General features: G+C 44.1%; 1 protein-coding gene across 5 annotated transcripts in view; it reads left to right on the forward strand.

Moving 5' to 3' along the window:
* Positions 1-21,358, forward strand: part of LOC126962584 (peptidyl-prolyl cis-trans isomerase A-like) — an 890,552-nt gene extending 869,194 nt beyond the window's left edge. For all 5 annotated transcript variants that reach the window (XM_050803807.1, XM_050803804.1, XM_050803808.1 and 2 more), the window contains exon 2: positions 20,605-21,358. In XM_050803807.1, the coding sequence (XP_050659764.1) occupies positions 20,649-21,146 (498 nt within the window). In that variant the 5' untranslated portion in view covers positions 20,605-20,648 and the 3' untranslated portion in view covers positions 21,147-21,358. The remainder of the gene's footprint in view (positions 1-20,604) is intronic.
* The last annotated feature ends 1,770 nt before the right edge of the window (positions 21,359-23,128 follow it).

Below are 23,128 nucleotides of genomic sequence, written 5' to 3' on the forward strand. Positions count from 1 at the left end.
GAGACCATGCTTCTTTGGAGAGATTGAATGGTACTCTCTAGGTCTGGAGCAGCACTGTCCAGGGAACGTCACACTGGGAATGTTCTTCCTCTGTGCTGTCCAAGATGGTAGCTGAGCATGCAGTGTGGTTATTGCAACAGAAGAACTGTTGCAATATGAATCAAAATGAATGTTGATTTCATTTACTTGTAATTAATTTAAATTTAAATCTGAATGCCCGCGTGTGGCTAGTGGCTACATGGTGGACAGTGCTGTCTAGACCAGTGTGCAGAGGTCATAGTGGGGGAGGAGCATTGGAGGAAAATGGAGAGGTGACCCTGGAGAGGTGGTGGGAACAGATCGAGAGGACCTTGTAAGGTGTGTGAGCAATTCGAGACTTGTCCCTGGGGATGACAGGAAGCCACTGAAAGGTCTAAGCAGATGAATGAGTACTCAGATGGATAGCTTAAAAGACTCGGCTGGGTGCGGTGGCTCATGCCTGTAATCCCAGCACTTTGGGAGGCCGAGGCGTGCAGATGATGAGGTCAGGAGTTTGAGACCAGCCTGGCCAACATGGTGAAACCCCATCTCTGCTAAAAATACAAAAAGTAGCCAGGCATGTTGGTGGGTGCCTGTAGTCCAGCTACCCGGGAGGCTGAGGCAGGAGAATCGCTTGAAACTGGAAGGCTGAGGTTGCAGTGAGCTGAGACTGTACCACTGCACTCCAGCCTGGGCGAAAGAGCAGAACTCCATCTCAAAACAAAAACAAAAACAAAAACAGAAAACAAAAAGAAAAAAAAACAAACCTCCCACTCCCCACCCCAACCTGGAGTCCAGGTAGAGAAAGAGTGGGGGCAGGAGGGCAGCCAGAGAAGGCTGTCGTGCGTGGAAACATCCATCCATCTACATGCACACCTACACACATGTGTATGCCAATTGGTACAGAATTGTGGGGAATGCGTATTGCCAGGAGCCATGCCAAGCACTCTGCGTGCCAGATAATCACACCACCAGCTCCGGGAAAATATTCTGAAGGGAAAGTTGTAGGGGTTTGTGGCCAAGCTATTGATTGGTGAAAGAGGCAGAGAGAGGCACAGAGAGAGACTGAAGATGTCTCTAATGCCTGAAGACGCCTCGAACGCCTGGCTTGCAGGTCTGGGCAGCATCCCTCAGAGGGACGGGGAGGCCATGGAGAGACGCAGGTTGAACTACACTGAGTTTGGGTTTCCCCCCCACCCACCCCTGCCACCTTAAGTAAATCTCAGGAGCCCACCTGCCTTGAGCAGACCCCACCCCCAGGTTCCGTATCTCCACCAAGAGATGGGAGGGCAGGCTTCCCAGAACAGGGGGAGGCTGACCCTGGACAGAGGCCGTAACGGCTGGCAGAGGGGTTTCTTCCTACCCAGAAGGAGTGCTCCTCTGCCGCCGGCATTGGAGAGGAGATGCTGTAAGCAAAGCAGAGATGCTGTAAGCAAAGTGGTCGCTCTGCTCAGGGTGATGCTGGGTGGTGGTTCTTGCAGAGGCCACACTGAGAAGCAGAAACAGTGCCAGCCACACTCATGGCCCCTGAGAAAGGTGGTGTTAGCAGCACAGAGGGGAGATCAAGGAGCTCCTGTGGGAGCGTGTTTCAAAAAACAGTGTGGCAAGTTTCTAACTTATGAGGTTGCCATTTTATTTATTCACTTATTTTGTTTTTTTCAGACAGGGTCTTGCTCTGTTGCCCAGGCTGGAGTGCAGTGGCATAATCTCAGCTCAGTGCAACCTCTGTCTCCCAGGTTCAAGAGATTCTCAGTCTCAGCCTCCCGAGGAGGAAGGATTACAATTGTGCACCAACACGGCTGGCTAATTTTTGTATTTTTAGTAGAGACAAGGTTTTGCCGTGTTGGCCAGGCTGGTATCGAACTCTTGACCTCAAGCGATTCTCCTGCTATGACCTCCTAAAGTGCTAAGATTATAGGCGTGAGCCACCGCTCTCAGCTGCCACTTGTTTTATATATTTATTTTTTTAAAAGCATTTTCCTGCTTAAAAAAAAATGCATGTCAGTTGAACTAAACCAGTTCTTTCTGAATTTATCCTTCTTTATGAATTTTGAAGAAATAATCATGGGCTGGTAAGGATGTTCCTCATGGCATGACTTATCTCAATACATGGCATTTATTTGGGCAAACACACAGTGCTACAACTCTGCACCCTTTCAATGCCATGAAAAGAAAATATTTAAAGGCTTGAAAGTCATTCAGACTATGTTCATAACCGAAAAAAGACATGTAGGGTATAATTGTGTTTTTGTTTTAAAAAACAAAAAAAATATATTACACTCATGGAAAAAAATTAGAATAATATACCAAAAATTGTGGTTATTCTGGGAAGAAGAATTAGAATTATAAATGTCTTAGATTTTTCTTCTTTCTTCATTTTTATGAATTTCCTACCAAAAGTGTGTATTACTATGAAATTAGAAAAAAACAAAAAACAAAAAACAGAAACCCATGGTTTCTGTTTTTTGAAGGACAAGCCAGAAGGAGGCTGCGGTGGAGGCGGGGCGGTGGGGAGGGTTCTGTCCTGGAATTTGGCTGCATCTGGTGAAGCTCATTGTCTTCAACGTTTTTTTGTTTTTTGTTTTTTTTTTTTTTCATGTGAAAATACAGGAAGGCTATTTTCAGTGGATCTTTTGTCCTCAATCCAAAAAGTGTTTTTCTCCTGTAAGAAGGCAAAGTGCAGGTTCTGCCTGGTCCCCAGTGTGGAGCTGGCTCAGCGTGGAGGGCTTAACTGGACCAAGCTGCTGTGAGCAGCCGGCCACACTGCAGCTCCCGCTCACTCAGCCAGGAGAGGCTATGGGGACCCAAGCCTGGCTTGGGGAGAGACTGTCTGAGGTGGCTACACAGAGCCCAGGGCCCTGCTGGTGGCAGTGACATGGCTGAAAGGGGATTGCCACTCAATTAGGTCACAGGATTCTGCCCCCAGGGGTCCTGACTCTGTCAGAAGAGTTCACTGGAGTGTGACGAGGGATGCCTGTCATCAGGACCCAGCCTGGGCAGGGCCTTCTGTCAATGCCGCTCATAAAGCAGAGCAAACACTGGGCCACAGAGCTGGGACCTCATGAATGGGACAGGCACGACAGGTAAATGGTTTGTAATTGGATCCTCGCTGTCTTCTGGCACGCTCATTTGGCGGTGGGTTGGTTCACAGTTGGAGAAACAGAAGAATTTTTCAGATGTTTGGGTGTTTCTGATAAGCTCTGACTTTCAGGTCAAGGCAGAGAGGTGACTTTGCAAGCAGCTAGGCCGGAGCTCCTCGACACCTGTAACCTTTTCCAGAGTCACTTTGGAAGCCTAAGTGACCCCACCAAAGTGGAGCATTGCTCAAACATTCAAACTCACTTTTTGGAACAGCCTTCAAATCTCGATGCTCATTTGTTGACTGTTCTTATAATGGCTGATTTTCTCTTTCTTTGGAAGTAGACAGAAACCATCCGGAGCTGAGAGTGTGACGAAGAATACAAGTGCCGATGGAGGGGCGTGGCCTTTTAGAGCATCCTGGGGGCTGTTCTGAGGGCCAAAAGGTTACTGGGTAGGAGACAGAATCTCCATTTGTAGTGGAGGTGACAGAGGCATGCAGAAATTCGAGGGCTTGTCACTTGGGCAGAAGATGACAGAGCCACAGTTCAGAGCCAGGACTGTGACTCTTAACTGCCCTTCAGTTCTGCTTGGAAGGGGAGGGAAGTCTGACAGATCCCATAGATGGCGCTCTGTTGGGGATGGCGTGCAGTGACTGGGTAGATGGGTTCTAGTCAGTCCCAGGGCGAACGCTGTTCCTGTCCTGTGCCCCAGGCTGATTCTGGGCATGTGGGGGCCTTTCTAAATCAAAGTACTCAGGAATGATCCGAACAGCTGTTTTCAAATGTCTAGATGCATGAAGATAAATCATATGCGGACTAACTTTTTTGTATCTCATCTGAAAGTCCTGGTATTACTTTCCAGCTATTGTTTTCCATTTTCTGCTGAGATCACATCTTCTTCTGAGTTGGGAGATTTATATTTCCCTTCCAATAAGACAGCCCGCTATTTAAAACCAGGCCTATGTGGATGCAGTGTGAGCATAATCCATTTAGCACCTCCTTCCCCAGGGCTCTGTCCCCTCAGTGGGGACCAGTGGCTCCTGCATCCACCTAGAAGTTAGGCTGGTGTTTTTCTGCCTTTTATGACGTACTTAGACTTTATCTTTAATATATATTCAGATGTTGATCTTTTCATGGATTCAAAAAGGGCTTTTACCTTCTGGAGCCCCATCCATAAGGCTGCAGTAAGCTAAATGCATGCTGCATGGCAGCAGAGAGGGTTTTGTGTCCTTTGTTAAATATTTTAAAATTTTTGCTGTAATAAACAGGTGGTTATTGTTACTATTTCTTTCTAGGAATTCTCTATTTTTTCTAGAATTAGAAGCCTTAGGAATTTTGTGTCCAAGTTTTCATAGTATTTCTTTTCTTCCCCTCTTTCTCTCTGTCTCTTGTTAGAAGGGGAACAGCAAGAAAGACATAAAAAGGTCAGGATTGGTGCACACTCTTGTAAGGCTGTTAGGAAGAACAGGGCAGTTGTGGCCTGTTCCGAGGGGCAGTAGGGCAGTTTAGGGCCAGCTGTTGGATAAGCATGAGGCTTATCCAAGGCCCCTATATTGCTGTGGGCAAGGAAATAGTGATTCCAGGCATTTCTTTCTGTTTGGCAGAAAAATGGAAAGTTAGTATCATATCAGTTAGCCAAATTAGGGTGCAGGGAACACAATCATTACATCTGAGAGTATTCCTTTTGTGTTTAGAACCATTGCATTATCCCCAAACCCCAGACGTATATTTGACTGGGAAGCACCTCTCCTTGAGCTGTAGAAGTCACGAAACATTGACCTGCAGAGTTCTTGGCTGCGCCAGGTTCTGGTCATGGGTGACATTGGATGTGTGCTGAAAATGACCCCCCGTGGCTGGTGCTGTAGCAACAAGTCCACGAGCTTCCTGCTCATCTCTTCTCTGGCAATCCATGGGCTTCCCACTGGGCTCTGCTAACATTCTCTTCTCTTCTGCCTTCCACTTATCCCCCCAACCCCGAGTTGTGCAGAAATCTGTTCTTTCTTGTTTTAATATTTTAAAAAAGAAAGCAGTGGCATTTTCTAAGACAGGGATTGTTGGCTGATTTACTCATGCTAGGAATCAAACCCTTCTTAAAAAGCTGCCTTCTCTGCATGGTGGGTTTTAGATACTTGGACCGACAAAGCTGGCGTTGTTTTGAGAGGGTTAACTAAGATTAATGAGGAAAGAAACGTGAAGCCATAAAGGATCAGCGTTTCCAATCAATGATGGAATAAATTTAATGTGTATTCCATCTGCAGTTTCCTTGGCACAAATGTCCAGATGCCAATTCCAAAAGGTTTTGCCTTTTTATGCTTCTAAGTAACCTACTAAGACAAGAACAGTGCGTACTTCAAGTGTAATAGTGCTTTATTTAAGGTTTATACTGCAGTCGATGTATTGATCAAGAGGAATTTGTAGAATACAGAGGCGTGTTTTAATAAGAGCTGGATAGAGTACTGCAAACCTTGCTATTCCCAGGACTTTAACAATTGTGAATTGCAGCTTCAGCATCTTATTTGGGAAAGGAAGGAAAAGGAAAAAAGTAATTAATTGTGATAGAGTAATGGGGACCACAAAATGGGGGCTCTAATCCCCTCCAAATGCATGGGTAATGAAATCATGAGTTTCTCTGTAGGTGTTCTGAAATAACTCAGAAAGCAGCTCTGTGCATGAGATTTTTAGAGATTGTGTATTTAAGCTGCGTGTAATTCCTTTTTCAGGTGGGGAGTGGCGTGAGGCCTTGGTCCATTTCATTGCTGACATTAGCCCTGCACCAGCGGGAGAGCGTTTCTTCCTTTAATCACCCCAAGATTAGCCTGCAGTTGCCTCTTTCTGTTGGATATTTGAATAACAAGCTTGATGAAGCCACTTAACTCCCTCCAATTACAAGTGCCAAATGGGGGTACAAAAAAGAGAGGCCTTTTACATGTGTGAATGATTTCACAGTCCAGTGTCATAATCAGATTCTAGAAATTGAACTTGCAGAAAGTTTGTGCTAGCCTTGTGGATTTTCATTTCAGATGTTGTCAACTCAAGGGCATTTGGACCAATCAATATCTGTCTGTCTTCTCGCACATAGAAAGTTGGCTATTAGAAAAGAGAGGCTTACAGCAGGGCTCAGCCAATACCATTAGCCCTAGCCTAAGGGCAGTTCTGTCCATGTGCCCGGGTAGGCACCTGCCCCCTCCCCTCCCCCACCATTAGGGAGGCCACTTGGGATGTCATTTGGACAGAGCGGGCAAAGAGCACTTCTTTATTCTCTCTCTTTTTTACACCCAGACTCCCCCAAAATCAATAAATCTGTTCTTTGCTTATTTTCAGAACTTTACTTCAATATAAGCAAGGACTTTCCTTCCAGCAACAAACTCAAGTAACACCATGTCAGGCTTATGTGTGTGTGTGTTTTCTTTCTCTGTTCCAATTTGAAAAATAATTGGAAATAATATCTGATTGATGTTCTCTCTCGCTCTCTCTCTTTTTAGCTAAAGATTTCCTAGATGAAAGACCTTGATCCACTGCCTTTCATGATTCAGCACTGGATTTTCTGTTCCATGCAGCCTTCTATTGGAATAATTTTGTGAAATGAAGGCAACAAAGTATTATTTTCTTAATCAGAGAGAGCTTCATACAAATTATGCTCATTGACTGCTAATTTGTCCTGCATTGTTACCGATGCTCTTCTTATGATTTTTGTTTTGTACTGAACAGCTCCTTGGCTGAGAGAAAACCCTGAAGCAGTTAAGATACCAGGAAAGGAAGACTTGCAAATTGGTTAGTGAAGATTCTGAGTATTTCCTGGTGCGTCTCGGAATTTTGTTTGTTTTTTTTTTTATGGTGATATTTCTTTCTCTCTGTATGTCTCTGTCTCTCTGTCTCTATCTGCATCTCTGCCTCTTGTTAGAAGGGACTAGTTAGAATGGCACAAAGAAGTTAGAATTGGAGATCATCGTTGCAAAGGCCCTTAAGAAGAGGGGGGCAGTTGTGGTCTATTCTGAGGGCTACCAAGGTGGTTTCCAGCTTGCTCTTGGCACGAAGAGGAATAACCAGGGCCATTTTAATGCCATGGGCAGGGAAAGCATGATGCAAAGCCTTTGGAGGGGCCACCAGGTAATGACAGGAGAACACCAGAACCCAGGGAGATAGCAGAGGTTGAGGAAGCCTGGCACCCCAGCGACAAAGTAGTGTCCCTAACAAAAGAAAAAAAGACTCAATCTTGGAAACAGAAACATGAAGTGAATTGTTAATACCATCGTCCAAGAAGATGGCATTTTCTGTGACTGGAACAATGCAGAATTAATGTGTATCTGCAAGAAATATCATTAAGATTAAGTATTCTTCAGAGAGATTGGAGAATCGGGGAATTCAAGTGCATTTGTTGGCTTGAGCCAGCCCTCCGCTACCTGACCCATCTGCAGGCAGAAAGGACATCCTCCAAGGTAAAGACATCTGCTGGCAGACAAAAGTAAAGATGTGAATTTTCTTTCAATTTCCTGAGAGAGCACAATACTTTCAGTTCTCTCTTTTAATGCGACTCTGGATTGCTTTTTCCCTGACAGTTGCTGTAGAGATAGCATAGGCTTGCTGCTTGGCACAGAAGTACTCTTTATTTCATTGTAATTAGCAAGGGTAATTTTCTGGCATGGCTCCGGAATGGTCCATGAGGGGTTTTCATGTCTGAAAGCAGAGGAGAGCTCAAGGTCAGATCCTGAGCTTCAGCAGCGAGGACAAGTTGGAATCCAGAGCTGGAATTGTGGTGCTGGAGCACTGGATGAGGACCAAAGGTTACTCAGTCCTCAGGGCCAAAGTCCTAACTGGGCTCCTGCTGATCGTCTCTCCTGGGGTCCTGTTCGGGATGGACCCACAAAATCACCAGAACGGGGCAGCACTGTCTTGCTATACAAGCTCTTTAGAGGGCTTCATTGAACAGGTTTTCTGTTTTGAATGAAATCATAGATCCTTCATTCAGGGGTTTGGCATGATTACCTTGATCTTATGCTCATCAGCCATTATTGCACTATGTTTTTTGTGTATATGCCCTTCTCTCTTGCCAGATTATCAGAAATGGTGTGTGTGTGTGTGTGTGTGTGTGTATGTGCGTGCGTGAGATTTATTTCTGCATCTCCAGTACCTTTCAGGGTACTGTGTAGAAGCATCACTCAAAAGCACGAAGCCAAATAGGTCTCTGAACACAGTTTTTGGTTGAACTGACTTTTTTTTTTTTTTTTTTGAGAGTGAGACTTCCTCAATAGAGGAGGCAGTGTACTGATTTACATGCTGGTGAAGCTCCTTGTCTTGGCATGGACTCATAACTGACAGAACAGCATGCGGACCTCACTGCTCCTTGGACTTTGAGTGGCACTACTCTAATGCTAAGCCCTGACCTGGATCCCTGTTTGTTTGCCTAGACCTAAGGTGGTGGTACAGACCTTCCCCGATCCCACATACCATCTCCTTCTGGAATGTGGGTTGGTGGAACTGAGGCTGAGTCAATCACAGTGCCCCATTCTTCTGGTCATCTGACAGGTCTGGACCTGGGGCATGTGGTAAAGTTGAATCTAAGTCACATCAAAGCAGGGAGAGTTAAAGCAAATCTTTTCTCTCTTGTTGTGGAGCTGGAATATGAGCCCAGACGCTTCCAGAAGCCATGGTCCTGCCCTCATAGAGAAGCTCAACTGAGGGAACAAAATCGACCTAGGTAGCAGCGAGCATGGAAGGGGCCTGGCTGCATCCAGTTCTCAGATCCCGTTGTCCCCACCCACCCCCTGTAACTTGCCAGTTTTATTGATCAAGCATCCTCTCCTCTTTCCCAGCTTGTTTGAGTTCTGTTTCTGTCATTGTCACCAAGAGAGTTTGGATGAGTAAGAAATCCCAACATTCCATGGGAGTCTTGGCGGTTTAAATTTTTAAGTGAGTCCTCACTTGTTCAAGTCTTATTCCTATCAGAGGGCACTTCCATAGTCCAGAAGGTGGGGAATTCCTATAGGTGATGTATGGTCTCTCTAAGCAATTTGACCAGGACTGTTTCATAAAATATTTAAAAAATGGTTCCTTTTAATTACTCATTTTTAAATGTATACATGTTCTTGGCAAACAAGAGATGATTTGTGTTAATCAGTGATCTTTAAGCAAATTCCTTGCAATACTTTATCTCGATATAAACTTGAAGCTTCTTAAACAAAACAGGAGAATCAGTACTTGTGTATTTCGTATGGCTTCCTCTTTTATAAATAAAATGAATGGACTTGGGAACAAAATAGAATTTTTTTTTCCAGGAACTGTAGGACTGAAATCTTTTTATCCATGGCAGTTGGATCTCACAGTACATTTTCACTGTAACAGACAATGAGGTTGAGTCTATAAATAAATAAATAAAGTCACCAACATGTCCAGAAACCTCCATTTAAAACTTAAAGCAAGTGGTTTTGGGTTTCACCTTTTCCTTTAAAATGAAATTCCCTGAAACTATATTTTTAAAATGCAATCTGAATGGGAACTGGGAAACTTTAAGTTTAAAAATAGAACTACCTCTGAATTATCTTACAGAAATTTGTCTTCCAACCGGCCGTCAGTAATTGTAGGCATGCTTCATAGATCTACATATTTCAGCACTTTTTACATTCTGAAAGAATCTTGCTTAGATACGAAGGTTAACTGGACACCTCCTTTTTCTGCATTCACCTTTAATACCAGACGCCCCTCCATCTGCACTCCCAAGCTGGGAAGCCCCAGAGTGGGCTCTTGGCCCCTTATGGCCAACTGAAGTCCTCCATCTCTGCGGCCTCCGTGATCACCTTAAGAATAGGCTCGCGACCTCCTTTGGGCCATACAGAGTCCTTCTCGGGGCTTGCAATGGAGCTCTCAGGAGGGATGCTCGCTTTCTCACTCATCAGGAACTCTAAGGACCAACGCCTGGAGCGATGGAGTGATCTGCTTGCCAGTGAGCCAGGCAGGAGGCAGCCGGCCTGGAGGGCACAACGTGACCTGGCAGGGCTGATCCTCAGGCTCCAATGAGGCTGGCTCCTGACTCCACCCCTGGACTTTCTCAGTTATTTCAGGCCTTGGATTATCCTTAGTGCTTAAGCTAGTTCGAGTTGTGTTTCTGTCACTTGTAATTCAGAGAATCCTGGTGGTTTCAGCGTGATCAGGAAGACATTGGGAGCCATTTTAGTTTTTACTTAACTTCTACCAAAGTTGCTAGACAGGCTGATTATGGGTCTGTGCTAGTCTGGGAACCTGTGTTTGCTCTCTTAAGCCATGGGTCTTAGACTCATTTCCTGTTGCAAACAGGATGTACTGCACATTTTTACTGTGTTTTTGCTGCCCATAAGCAGGAGACAGATTCAAACGATAGGATTGGAAAGGTTCCAAAAGCACCAGCCATGGTAGGGGACCTGAAGATTGCAACACAAACAAAAGCATTCAGAACTTGTGATGGGAATGTGAGAGGATTGAGCATCGAAGTCAGCCTAACAGAGGCCGTTGTTTACCCGGTGAAATCCTCAAGTTACAAACAGCTATTTTGCAATTGGAAGTCACAGTCTTCGGTTGGGCCTGATTTGTCATTTGCTTTATAAATAGGGTTTTATTTTGTCTTTTTAAAAATTTTTTTTAAAGGTCTGGCAATGTGGTGTCTCCTCCTTGCAGGATTTGGGAAGCTGGGAATATGTGTGACCCACACTACCTGAGGGCGATAGACTTTGACAGTGTCCCCAGCATCTTTACGTTGAAATCTGTTTTATCCTAATTTCCAGTCTTGGTCTTGTCTGTCACAGGCTGGGGAGAAGAGCACCACCCAGAGAAGGACCCAATGAGGGACCTTTCCACTCTGCTTAGTGGGTTGAGGGCTGGGCTTTGGGTTTGAGATGTGGAGAGAAAGAAGCTATGTGGAAGAGAAAGAAGGAAGAAGGTACAGGGATGCCCTCTAGCCGGCTACACTTCTGAAACTAAAACGTACAAAACTCAGTGGCTTTTCCTCTACTCCTATGATGGGTGTGCAAGGACGCCCTCCAGCTGGCTTCATTTTTGATGCTAAAAATACAAAACTCAGCAGCTTTGCCCGTACTCCTATGATGCCTGCTTTTTAAGAGTGAAGAATGCAGTATGCAGAAGTCCTCCCATTCCCACCATGCCTGACCTGGTGCATCACAGGCTGCCCAGATGCAGAGGAAGGCTCTGCCATTTCGGCCTTGGCCTGGGCTGTCAGTGGTCCGCTCTCAGGGAACTACGTCTGACTACAGAGCAGTGCCGTGGGAAGGAAAGGTCTGGGAAAATGTAAATGGGAGTCCCAGCACAGAGCACAGCAAAACAATTCTTTGGCTGTGACATTGCAAAGGCTGTGACCACACAACTCAGTCAACTGGTTACCTCTCACAATGGTGCCTGGTACATCCAGAAACTTAATCTGAGTAATGACTAGTTTTTCAGAAAAATGTTTTATCCTGAGTTCACTGTAGTGTCACATCTATGGTAAGGAACAATGTGGAGAGATCTTGTATCTGCTTTACCCTTGCTTAACCACAGTATATATCATAGCCAGGATACTGACGCTCATACAGCCCACTGACTGTATTCAGATTTTACACGTGCTTACTTGTGTGTGTGTTTAGTTCTATGCCCTTTTGTATATTTGTGTGATCACCATCACTGTCAAATATAGAACAGTTTTATCATAGGGATCCCACTACACCTAAAAATTTAAATTTTAAACGTTTTTATTGTGATCTTTTCTTTTTTCTTTTTGTTTTTGAGATGGAGTATCACTCTGTTGCCCAGGCTGAAGTGCAGTGGCGCAGTCTCGGCTCACTGCTGCCTCTGTCTCCAGGCTCAAGCAATTCTCCTGTCTCAGCCTCCTGACTATCTGGGATTATAGGTGTGCACCATCACACCCAGATAATTTTTGTATTTTTAGTAGAGACGGGGTTTCAGGGTTTCACCATGTTGGCTAAGCTGGTCTCGAACTCCTGACCTCAAATGATCCTCCTGCTTTGTCCTCCCAGTGTGCTGGGATTACAGGCGTGAACCACCACACCTGGCCTGTTGTGATCTTAATCGTTATTTGTCATTGTTTGGGGCCTAACTTCTTCATGAACTATAATGGGAAAATAGGATCCCAGGTGCCAAGATTTGCTTTCCAGCTCTGCCTCCCCACCCAGAACCCACGTGGGCCACCCATTGAAGCAGGCCTGCCTGTGGATTCCACAATGAGGCTATTCAAGAAGGATGTGGAGAGAATCTTATGTCTGGGAAGAGCCGTCCCTTGTATTTCTCTGCACTGAGCTTCCTATCCACTGGCATTATCTTGAGATGAAACCGTGGAGCTCTTCATGTTGAAATGCCAATACCTTTCCCCTCCACCACCTGTCAGTTGGTTTGGCTGAAGCCTGCTCACATTTACTTAACTTGACATATAGTAATAATGGAATATAATAAAAATTCTTTGCAAACTATTGATTTTTTTTTCTGCATGAACCCAAATGGTCCACAGAATGGAGTTATTTTTTAGTTTGCAGTATTCTCTGGCCATCCTTTCAGCATAATGTATTATTAGAAAAGATCACGGATTTAATCAGAGATTGTGAAAAATCAGTGCAGCTGTAAGAAGGAAGTAGGCAGTTCTGTGACAGGCCTTTTTAGAACCCTGTCTTCTAGCTTCTTTCTTTGCACTTGGTAGCCACCCTGGCCTCTTAATCTTGGCTCCCTGTGGGCACCAGCTCTATAAACCCCATCAAAGTGTTTTAACTTTCTGAACCCCAGTTTTTTTTGTACATAAACTCATATATATCTTATATGTTGTTATTATGAAGATTGGATGAGTTAATATGATATAATAGGCCCTTAGTAAATGCTAGTTTTATTTTTAGCCATTTGTCAATTATTTAGCACTTCCCTTGGACCAGGCATTTGTTGGATGCTAAGTGTAGAAAAAGAATAAAAGCTATCTTTACCCTCAAGAGAATCACAGTCTTGTTGGTCCTGCAGTTAGAATTCAGTGCAGTGCTCATCATTCCCCTACAGAGAATCCATGCTTGCCAGGAGCTAGGGAGGTATGAGGTGTCAGGAAAGCCTTCCTAGAGAAGGTCACACTTTACTTTTTGGATGTTGGTGTAGACTTGGAAGGACCCAGGCTGTGCAGAGAGAAAAGGACATTCAAGTAGAGAGGCACGTGTGAGCAAGGTGCAGAAACAGGAAGGATCGTTGAGTGTTCGGAGACTCTTATGTGGATCAGAGACAGCATGGGAATGGGAAAGTGGAGGGGACACATGGAGAGGTCAGCAGGGCCAGAGCCTGGGACCACGCAACCTTCTGAAGCTTCCCTGTCCCACATGGTGGGCAGAGTTCTGAGTGGCAGAAGGTTGCACAGCTGAGATCAATGTCAAGGCCGATTGGGTTTGGAGCCAAGACTGTAGGTGTCTTCTGAAATGCGGTAAGGTCCTGGGTGTCAGAAGCCTTCCTGGTTGTGCCAGGCAGGGAGGATCCCAGTTCCAGACACCAGTGACAACCTCTACTCTGCCTCCAACCAGCTCTTGGAACCTTGGGCAAGTCCTTTTGTTAACTAAAGGAATTGGGTTGACTAGCTTTTAACATTCTTTCCAGAGCTAAGATTTGTCGATTCTCTATGGTTTTACAATACCACAAAATGAAAAGATCAAGAATAACATGACAGTAGATGCATTCTGTTGTGAAAATTTTATCCCATCCAAAAAGTTCTATGCGCAATGGAATCCCTTCAGGATCTTGAAATCTAGCTACCTTCTTGGCCAAGACAAACTCTATATGGTCACAGCTTCTTAGATTCATTTAATTCTTAATTAACTTGCCATTAAAGTAGGACTAGGGGCTCACATGAGTGAGAAATCAGAAGAGAGAGTCTCCATTGCATGCCCTAAGTGTGGGTTTGTGGCTGGGAATTCCTGGCTCCTGTATTATTTGATCCATTTCTTTCTGGTTGGGAAGGGACATTCTTTAGTTACCAGGTGCACAACAAGGGACCCACTCTTGTGGTGTTCACCTCACCTGTTTTGGGCATCTCCAACAATGACCCTTGAACTGAACTTTGGCTGGTCTTGGTCCAGGTGTGGGGAGGCACCACTGCAGCCTGTCCTGTAGATGTCCTGTGACTCATCTTCACATGTCCTGGAGGGTGCTTCCCTGACTCAGCTTGGGAAGTCGGCACAGAAGTCTCTGGTTCTCTTCCCTCACTGTCTTGCTGTGGCCTTTGTATCCTCTTCCACTGGGTGTCCATTTACCTACATGCCACTCCTTCTGATAAGACCAAGGCTGTACCTTGATGGTTGCCGCTAGTCAACTGAGCAATGTCCCAGGCTGCAGAATATATTGAAGAGAGGAAAGAGAGAATCCTAAGAAGGGCGAGGGGCCCCTTCAGTGGCCTTCAACATCTACCCTGTCTGTCCAGGCCAGCATGGGCAGGGATGTGTGGCTTGCAGCTGGTGAGAGGAGCCCAGGCAGGCTGGCTCATCCTAACTGGCATTCATCTTGCTGAGCTGGGATCAGGAGCCTACCCCTCTGCAAGACCCAGAGCAGCTCTCTTCACTATTGCATGACCAAGCATCTCCTGGTTTGCAAGGACTGCTTTTGGATAGATTATTTCCTCTAATTAGCCTTGTGACATTTGGCGTGTGATCACAAACAGTAAGTCTATTGCACACTCTGATGCTGTGTTCTCTGTGGACTGAGAGCCCCCCCTGCACTAGGTCTGAGATGATGTATCTCTGCACACAGGAGGACTCATGAGGACTGTGGTCACCTAGGAGCCCAGGGACACACAGAACCCTGGGTCATTTTGAGCTTTAGCAGATGAGAATCTAATTGCACAGTGGGGCTTTGTGTCATAGATTTGGACCAACAAGGGGGTTTACCTGGCTCATTGCACTAGAAGGAGTGCAGAGAATGCAAATTTCCCCAGACAGTTCAGGCTCCTGAGGGCAGAGATCTGGCCTTGCACTCTTGCAGCCCCCACTCCCCACCCCATGAGCTCCCATGCCCAACTCAGCACTAGGCATGTGAAGATGCTCTGCATAGACCACAAACCTGAACCTGACTTCCGCTTTCCATGTGTTGATTAGAAACACCGCACATGCCACCAACTTCATCCTTTCCAATGGTCATTTGTGTCCCTGCTCTCTGCAGCAGGGTGGACAGAGCCTAAGTCACTCGGTGGCAGCCATGGGGTGGTGGCTTTGGAATGAGCTGGATCTACAAGAGGACAAGACTCAGGGCCTTGCCACGTGGGGGCTCCCTGACCCTTGCAATGCTGAGCCTGCCTCTGGGAAAGCCTGTGGCTGTGCTGTGACCCCTCCCTCTGACTCTCCAGGCCTCCGACGTCTGGCCGCAGCTGCCTCTTGACCTCACACTTGTTCTTCTATGCAGCTGAATGTGCCCATTCACAGTTTGTGTAGTTTTTTCCATAAACTTATATTTCTCATTCTGAGTAATGTATGTGCATTATAGAAAGCTTTCCAAAGGAGAAAAACACACATACTAAAGAGCTCAGTCATGGGTTTCTCTTTCCATATTTTGATCCGCCCTGCTCTGTGGGTGTGTGATCTTTGTTGATAAGTTTGGGAACACCCTCTATGTACTATCTAATGTCCTCCTCAGGTGCTTCTGGCCCCACACCTCAGCTTGTTCTGTGCTAGCACTTGGAGCCTTTCCCATCCTCTGCCTGCTCCTAAGCGTGCTCTGCTTTGCCCACGTGCTCACCGCTTGTCCTCCCTGATCATTTCAGCACCCAGGACTCCCCTTGTGAGGATCCACAGCCCTACTTGTCTCTCATACTTGGTTCCTAATCACAGACATGCTGGCCCACAATATTCTCTGACTTTGTCAGAACTGCTGAGGTCAGGAGTCCCTCCTTCTATTTCTTGGTAAGTTCAGTGGTATCTTACATTGAGCTAAAGAAAGGACTCCTAAGCTAGATATGTAAGGATCTAATTAAGAAATAAAAATTTAATTAATATATTCGTAAGAAGGCTCATCTTCATTAATAATGGCCAGCTCAACCCCCACTATCTTTTTCGCTCCATCGGTAAAGGTTAATGCCCTTAATGATGTTGGGTCCTGAGAAAGTTGAATGTGGTCTTCACTAAACTCGATGCTTCCCAACCTGCTTTTCAGGTGCCCTGGAAACAAACACCGGCATGATTTTGAATGTGCACATGCCAGGGCTTACAGCTGAAGCGGCTTCTGGGGCAACCAGCCCAGGTCTTTTGGGTTCTTTTTCTCTCCTTCTGCTAAACACACGAAGAGGGGCTGGAAGCATACAGGGTGGGTTTTGGGTGTGTGTGGTGATTTTGTGGGGTGACCACTTTTGCAGACCTTTCTGCTCCTGTAGGAAAAGCTGACAAAGAGAATGTGGTTGTCAGTCGTGTTTCAGAGATCAATGTTCCCTCACGTGGCAGGGGCCAATCCACACCCATATTTTTAATGATCTGACCCAATGTAAATCTCCCAGTTACAAAGACGCTGCCTTAGAATTTTAAAAAACCTAATAAATAATTTGTTATAACCGCAGGGTATCACGTTACCATGTTACTTATTATGGAACTAGGATAATATTTAAATTGCTTATTTACAGCGTTAAAATAAATAGTGGTTTGGGCATTTCTGCAAAGCATGAGACATGCATTGTCACTCCCTGCCCCCTCCTCGCCGCCTGCGTTTCCCAGCCTCAGTGCGCTCACCCTTCCTGCTGGATCTGAGTTCTTTTCCCAGCTGCAATTACTCCATTATGCTATTAAAGTTCAGAATGTGCAACATGCCGGACCCCTGAAGGCATTCGACAGTCATTTTTTTTTATCTTGTCTAATACCTGTGGCTCCCTTTCTGTGCTGACATTTGACTGCAAGCATTCTATGGGATCTGCCGGTTAGCTGTCCCTTGAAGGCCACTGGCCTCAGCACCTCTTATGGCCACTCATCTGGCCCCTGTCAGATCTCCGAGGGGGGTGGCGAGCAACACAGTGAATGAAATATCAAGTGCGTCAGATCAAATGGCAGCCTGGCCCCCCAGGTAAGAGCAGACTCAGGGTGCAGGGCATTGGATCAGGCCCTCAGCTTTCCCTGGTTCACACGGGGCTCGGACCCTTGTTCCATCAAGCGCCCCTCGCTTAAGCCCCACTAATTGGGTAGGATTGCTGCCGTCTGATGAGTCATAATTAGGACGAGGCGGCTCCGGTAGGAGCCTTCTTATCCGGCAAAGGGTCAGGGACTAATGACTAGCAGAAGGTAACGGTTTTGTTGATGCCTGTAGTCTCTGTTGGAAAAAAAATTCCAGTCCTGCTGCATTTCTTCCGGCGGCAGGCACTGAATCTTCCCTCATTTGATTCAGTGACCTCTCAAGTGCATCCTCGCCCCGAGGGCTCTGGGCAGTCCGGCAACTGTGAAGCCCCTTGGGTTGATAATCTTCGCCCACACTTGCCCTTAACACCAGACGCACCACCATTAGCCGCAGCTGCACGGGCGCTCATTAGAGGCGATCGATAGGAGTGAGATCAAGAATGCCGCTGCCCCCACTCTCCGGGTCCTGCAGATTTGCAGGCGTTCCCACGCAACGCCTTCCTGCCAGCCACGCAAAACAGGGGCTTCTTAACACACAAAAGGGGAAAATGAGAGAGGACAAGGAGAAAGTACATATTTACCTTCCTGCTCTCAGGGTGTTGCTGTTGACTGTCTAGAGGAAATTTTATTTTCACTGTGATGTGAAAGTCGCTCGTCTTTGCCTTCTGTTGCTCCTTGAGTCAGAGAGGCCAACATAAAAATGTTTCTTAATGAAAGAATCCCCAGTTCTCCCTACAGAGAGAGGGAAAACGTTGTTGATGCAGCGAGCTGGGCTGGGGGAGCTGCGATGAGTGCTGGGGTCCCAAGTCGGGCCGGAAGGCCTTGCCAGAGAGCCTGGTCACTCCCACCCTCCTTCCTTCCGAGCTGGGGAACTTGGGCCCCAGAGGACAGTGGAAGCAGGAATGGTCTCAGTGGCAGAGGCTGGAGTCAGCTCTCCTTCTCAGACCCCACAGGTCAGCTCCTTTAGGAGAGATGGCCCACGTTGCCCACAGGGCCCTTCTTCCCCTATGCTGGGCTGGGTGGGCTCAGGACCCTCCTGGGGTTGAGGAGCAGCAGGCTGTCTTACATATTGGGGGCAGGAGCGGGCAGCCAGGCACTTCCTCTCCCCCCAACCTGGCCCCTCCTCCTCATTCTCAGGTGGGTTTGGGCCCTGGTGCCTTTGGTGGGCTCGTGGTTGCCATCTCTCCCCATCCTGACTACCAAGCTTCCCATGGAAAAGACTAGAGACATGAGAAAGTCGTGAAAACCCAAAGTTGGAGCTGCACCCTACAGTAGCATCCCCAGAACAGGAAACTCAAGATTTTGTAATTTTTTTGGCACACAGGACAAGGAAGGAAGGATCGACCCTAACCATGTCTTCCCATCAAAGAAGGAAAGTGCATTTGAGAACTCTCTCGGAAAGACCCCACAGACCTGCAGTGTTGTTCCCCAGCTAGAAGGGCTGGACTGGGGACTGACGTGGCAGGAGAGCACGTGAGGACCCTGCCAACAGCCATACCTTGCAGAGAAGGGAAAGTCTGCTCCCAGAAGTGTGGAGAGACACTCTCAGACAGAGGAGAGCACCTCCACAGAAGGGCCCGGCCCTGCTCCCTCCACAGCCACCCTGCTGGGCAAGCAACCTCACAGAGCAAGTATAGAGCCTTCAACTTTTCCTATATCCTTTAGTGTCTGCCTGAAATATTGACCTAGCTACAGAAACTATGATAACTCTAAAATGGGCAAAAGAAACCTTTCTTTATAAAGATAAGCAAATAATGGTGACTTATGATAAAACAATCAGAAGTTTTAAGGACTCAGAACAAATGTTGCTCTGTGAAATGAGGTAGCAGCAAGAAGCAGAAAATTCTAGAAAGTTCCTCTTTTCTATTTTTCACAAAATTTAGGGTGGCACTGCACCTATGAAATCAGAACTGGCATTTATTTTTGCAGGGGAAAAAGCAAGACCCTCAAAGGCTGTTTCCAAATAATTGCTAAATTTAAACTGCAACGTGGGCAGTTAATTGTAGACAATGGATTCATCGACATAGAAGATAAACCTGAGAATACGGAGAAGCTCAGAGAAAAGTGACAAATAAATAAAGTGATAAAAAATTAAGTAGGAGACCTGGAAGGTCAAGAGATCCAATGTATGTATAATGGGAATTCCTGAAGAAGAGAGTACAGTGAACAGAGAAGCCAGTGTTATCTCTGAGGAATCAAAAGGGCTTTATGAGTACCAAACACAATCAGTGGAACGTGAATTTTAATGTTGAAAACAAATATGCATGCAGGCTAAAAAAAAATCAACCTAAGAAGAAGTAAAACTCAAACCACTATGAGTTTCTTCTACCTCCAAAAAGACCAAATCCGTTTTCACTTTTATTGGAACACAGAGCTCATATTCTGTTCTGCTTGAGGTAATGAATGGTTTTGTTTATTTTGTTATTTACCTGAACACTGTACCTGAAAAAAATTCAATTCCAATATCCCCCATCTCACATGATCATCTGTACCTTGAGACAGATTGGATAGTGGGTAAATTTTTCTGCAATGATAAAGACTAGACAACAATGAGTAAGTGTTTACAGAGTTTTTTTTAGAATGATATTTTGATGCAAGTCTTCTCTACCCTGACAATGTGTCATTTTTAGGTAGCATCCAGTTAGTCTGCAAACTGCATAAGGTAAGGACTGTAAAGATTTATGCTATCCCATTAATTCTCTCTTCCTTGGACCTAGCAACGTGCTAGACACATGGAAGGTGCACATTATGTGTATGTTGATTAGAATTGGCTACAGCAAAGGACATTCTCAGATATGCAAAGAACCTCAAAAATATAACACTCATGTACCCTTCTTTAAAAATGTATTGAAGATACTCTGCAGCCAGCTATGGAAGGATGGGGAAGTCATAGCTAAAAGAAAAGAGGTAAACAGTAAAACCAGCAAGGTATGTAGAGTTGAAATAACTGTGACTCATATGATTAAAAAGCAACCCAAGTACAAAATATAATTATTAAGAGCCAAATGTATGTTATGCAAATAATTAAGTATTGATTATCTACTCTAGCAATTAGATAATAAAAACAAAAGTTGACAAATGAGATAGGGAAAGAAAAAGTAAATGTGCCTTAAACTTTTGTTTTCCTTGGGAAGAGACATTGGATAATATCATGGTGTTAATGGTAACTAAAAAAAAAAAAAAAAAAAAATTGATTATAAAAAGGGGTGTCGAAATAACCACACATGGAATAAAAACAGGAGTTACTCTTTGAAAATTACCGAAGGAAAAAAGAGCTAAGGAAACAATTATTTAGTAAAAGATGAATAAAGGGAAGCAACAAGAACGTATTAAAAAATAAGGCACAATAGAAGTAAGTCCAGTGATAAATGTGAAGAGGCCAAATTCCTCAAATGACAGACTTGCAGGCTTGATTGAAAAGCAGAGTTGAGGCTTTGCAGACGCTGCCGCCTAGGAAAGTCCTGTACTACTAGCCATGGTCAACCCTACCGTGTTCTTCGACATTGCCGTCGATGGCGAGCCCTTGAGCCGCGTCTCCTTCGAGCTGTTTGCAGACAAGGTTCCAAAGACAGCAGAAAATTTTCGTGCTCTGAGCACTGGAGAGAAAGGATTTGGTTATAAGGGTTCCTGCTTTCACAGAATTATTCCAGGGTTTATGTGTCAGGGTGGTGACTTCACACGCCATAATGGCACTGGTGGCAAGTCCATCTATGGGGAGAAATTTGAAGATGAGAACTTCATCCTAAAGCATACAGGTCCTGGCATCTTGTCCATGGCAAATGCTGGACCCAACATAAATGGTTCCCAGTTTTTCATCTGCACTGCCAAGACTGAGTGGTTGGATGGCAAGCATGTGGTCTTTGGCAAAGTGAAAGAAGGCATGAATATTATGGAGGCCATGGAGCGCTTTGGGTCCAGGAATGGCAAGACCAGCAAGAAGATCACCATTGCTGACTGTGGACAACTCGAATAAGTTTGACTTGTGTTTTATTTTAACCACCAGACCATTCCTTCTGTAGCTCAGGAGAGCACCCCTCCACCCCATTTGCTCGCAGTATCCTAGAATCTTTGTGCTCTCGCTGCAGTTCCCTTTGGGTTCCATGTTTTCCTTGTTCTCTCCCATGCCTAGCTGGATTGCAGAGTTAAGTTTATGATTATGAAATAAAAACTAAGTAACAAAAAAAAGAAAAGAAAAGCAGAGTTGAATTAAAGTCTAGTGACAAAAGATACATATAAAATAAAAAGACATGGAAAGATTGGAAAATAGGGGTTGGACAAAGTCATGTCAAGTAAATACAAGTAACTGAAAAGTAGAAGCAATATCAAATTAAGAGTTGAAACAGTTTCAATGATTTTCATATAAACAAAAAGCAAAATGTGCCATGAATGTATATATGAATAATAAACCCATATGTGTGAAATATAATTATAGGAATATATAAAGTAAAAATAAAAATATAAGAAGAAATTGACAAAAACATGATTAACCCAGTGAGTAATTTTCATATGCCACGGTCAGTATAGGACAAGATGAATGAACAAAATTAAACAGAGAGATTAAAAACTGAATAACTTATAACAAATAGAGTTGATTTGTGTTTAATAAGGGGTAGTAAACTTTGTACCATGCAAAGAATGAGGATAATGTCCATAATATGTTTGTAAAAATTGATGATCAAAATGTCTTAATTACAAAGAAAAACATAATGAAATCTCTTAAGTAACAAACTATACAGACCATATTTGTAGCTATAACAAAATGGACACAAATTTTAATAACAAAAATTACCACCAACTGTAATACACTTAAAAATTAAAATAATACTCCCCCAGTATTAGATTAAATAAAGTCTCTAATTCAAGGATACTTAAAAAACAAAGACATATAAAAATTAAAGATGAAGCCCAAAGTCAATTCAGAGTTAAACATATCAGATTAACTATATCTGTTAGTAAATAAGAATAAACAACAATAAAATAACCACTTATTTTTATAGTTTTAGAAAATCCAAGATACTAAGTTCAAGGATGTTTAAAAAATAATAAACACTAGAAAAGAGAAATTTATGAAGCAAAACATGGAAAAAGTAAACTTGATAAATTCAAGAACTTTAAAAACAAACAAATACACCTTAGAAAAGTTTAACCACTGAAAGATCTATTTGGGATAAAAAGAAAAAACTGTAAATATGGAGAAGTGAGGAATTTAATAACCATGATTGAGGAAATAAAGGAAGAGAATAGAATTGATAAAACTATAAATAATGGTGATAAAAGCTATAAAGAAATGCTACATATTAAAACAGTGGTAATAAACTATCAGTGAAATGTAACATTTTTCTGAAGGAAATATAAATTTTCACGTATTTCTACGGGGTAATAACCACGGAGAAAAATTTCGAAAGTTGTCTTAGGTTTAATAGTTATAGTTTTGCAATACTTTCATATTAATTTCTTGTGTCGATCCCTCTATGTTCAGTATTTTGGTCTTTCAGATTGATTTTAGAATCCGTCAGAGTTTGGAAGTGAGGGATTTCTTTTGTAAGAACAAATAATTATCCTGCTATATGAATGATTGCAAAGCACAGGGAGAGAATGCTTCCTGGTACATTTCACAGAACGATCTGGGGCTTGAATCTAAAATTTGAAAAAGTGTCAGAAAACTCCAGACCCGGCTCCCTGGAGGGTGAAGTAAGAGTAGTGCACGGCACTGGCTCCTGGTGAGATGTGTCCATAGCTGTTGAATCAAAAACCAAAAAGTCCTAAATAATATATAGCAAATAGCAAGTGGAAAACAACATTTTCATATACCATATAGGTCTATTCTAGGAATATAATAATGTTTTAATATTCAGAAATCTATTAATAAAATATATCACATCCGTAGATTAAAAGAAGTAAAACCTCAATAGATTCCCAGAAGGCATCTGATAAAATTCAACATCAATTTCTGAT

Source organism: Macaca thibetana, chromosome 9 (genome assembly GCF_024542745.1).
Source record: "Macaca thibetana thibetana isolate TM-01 chromosome 9, ASM2454274v1, whole genome shotgun sequence".
NCBI classification, from domain to species: domain Eukaryota; kingdom Metazoa; phylum Chordata; class Mammalia; order Primates; family Cercopithecidae; genus Macaca; species Macaca thibetana.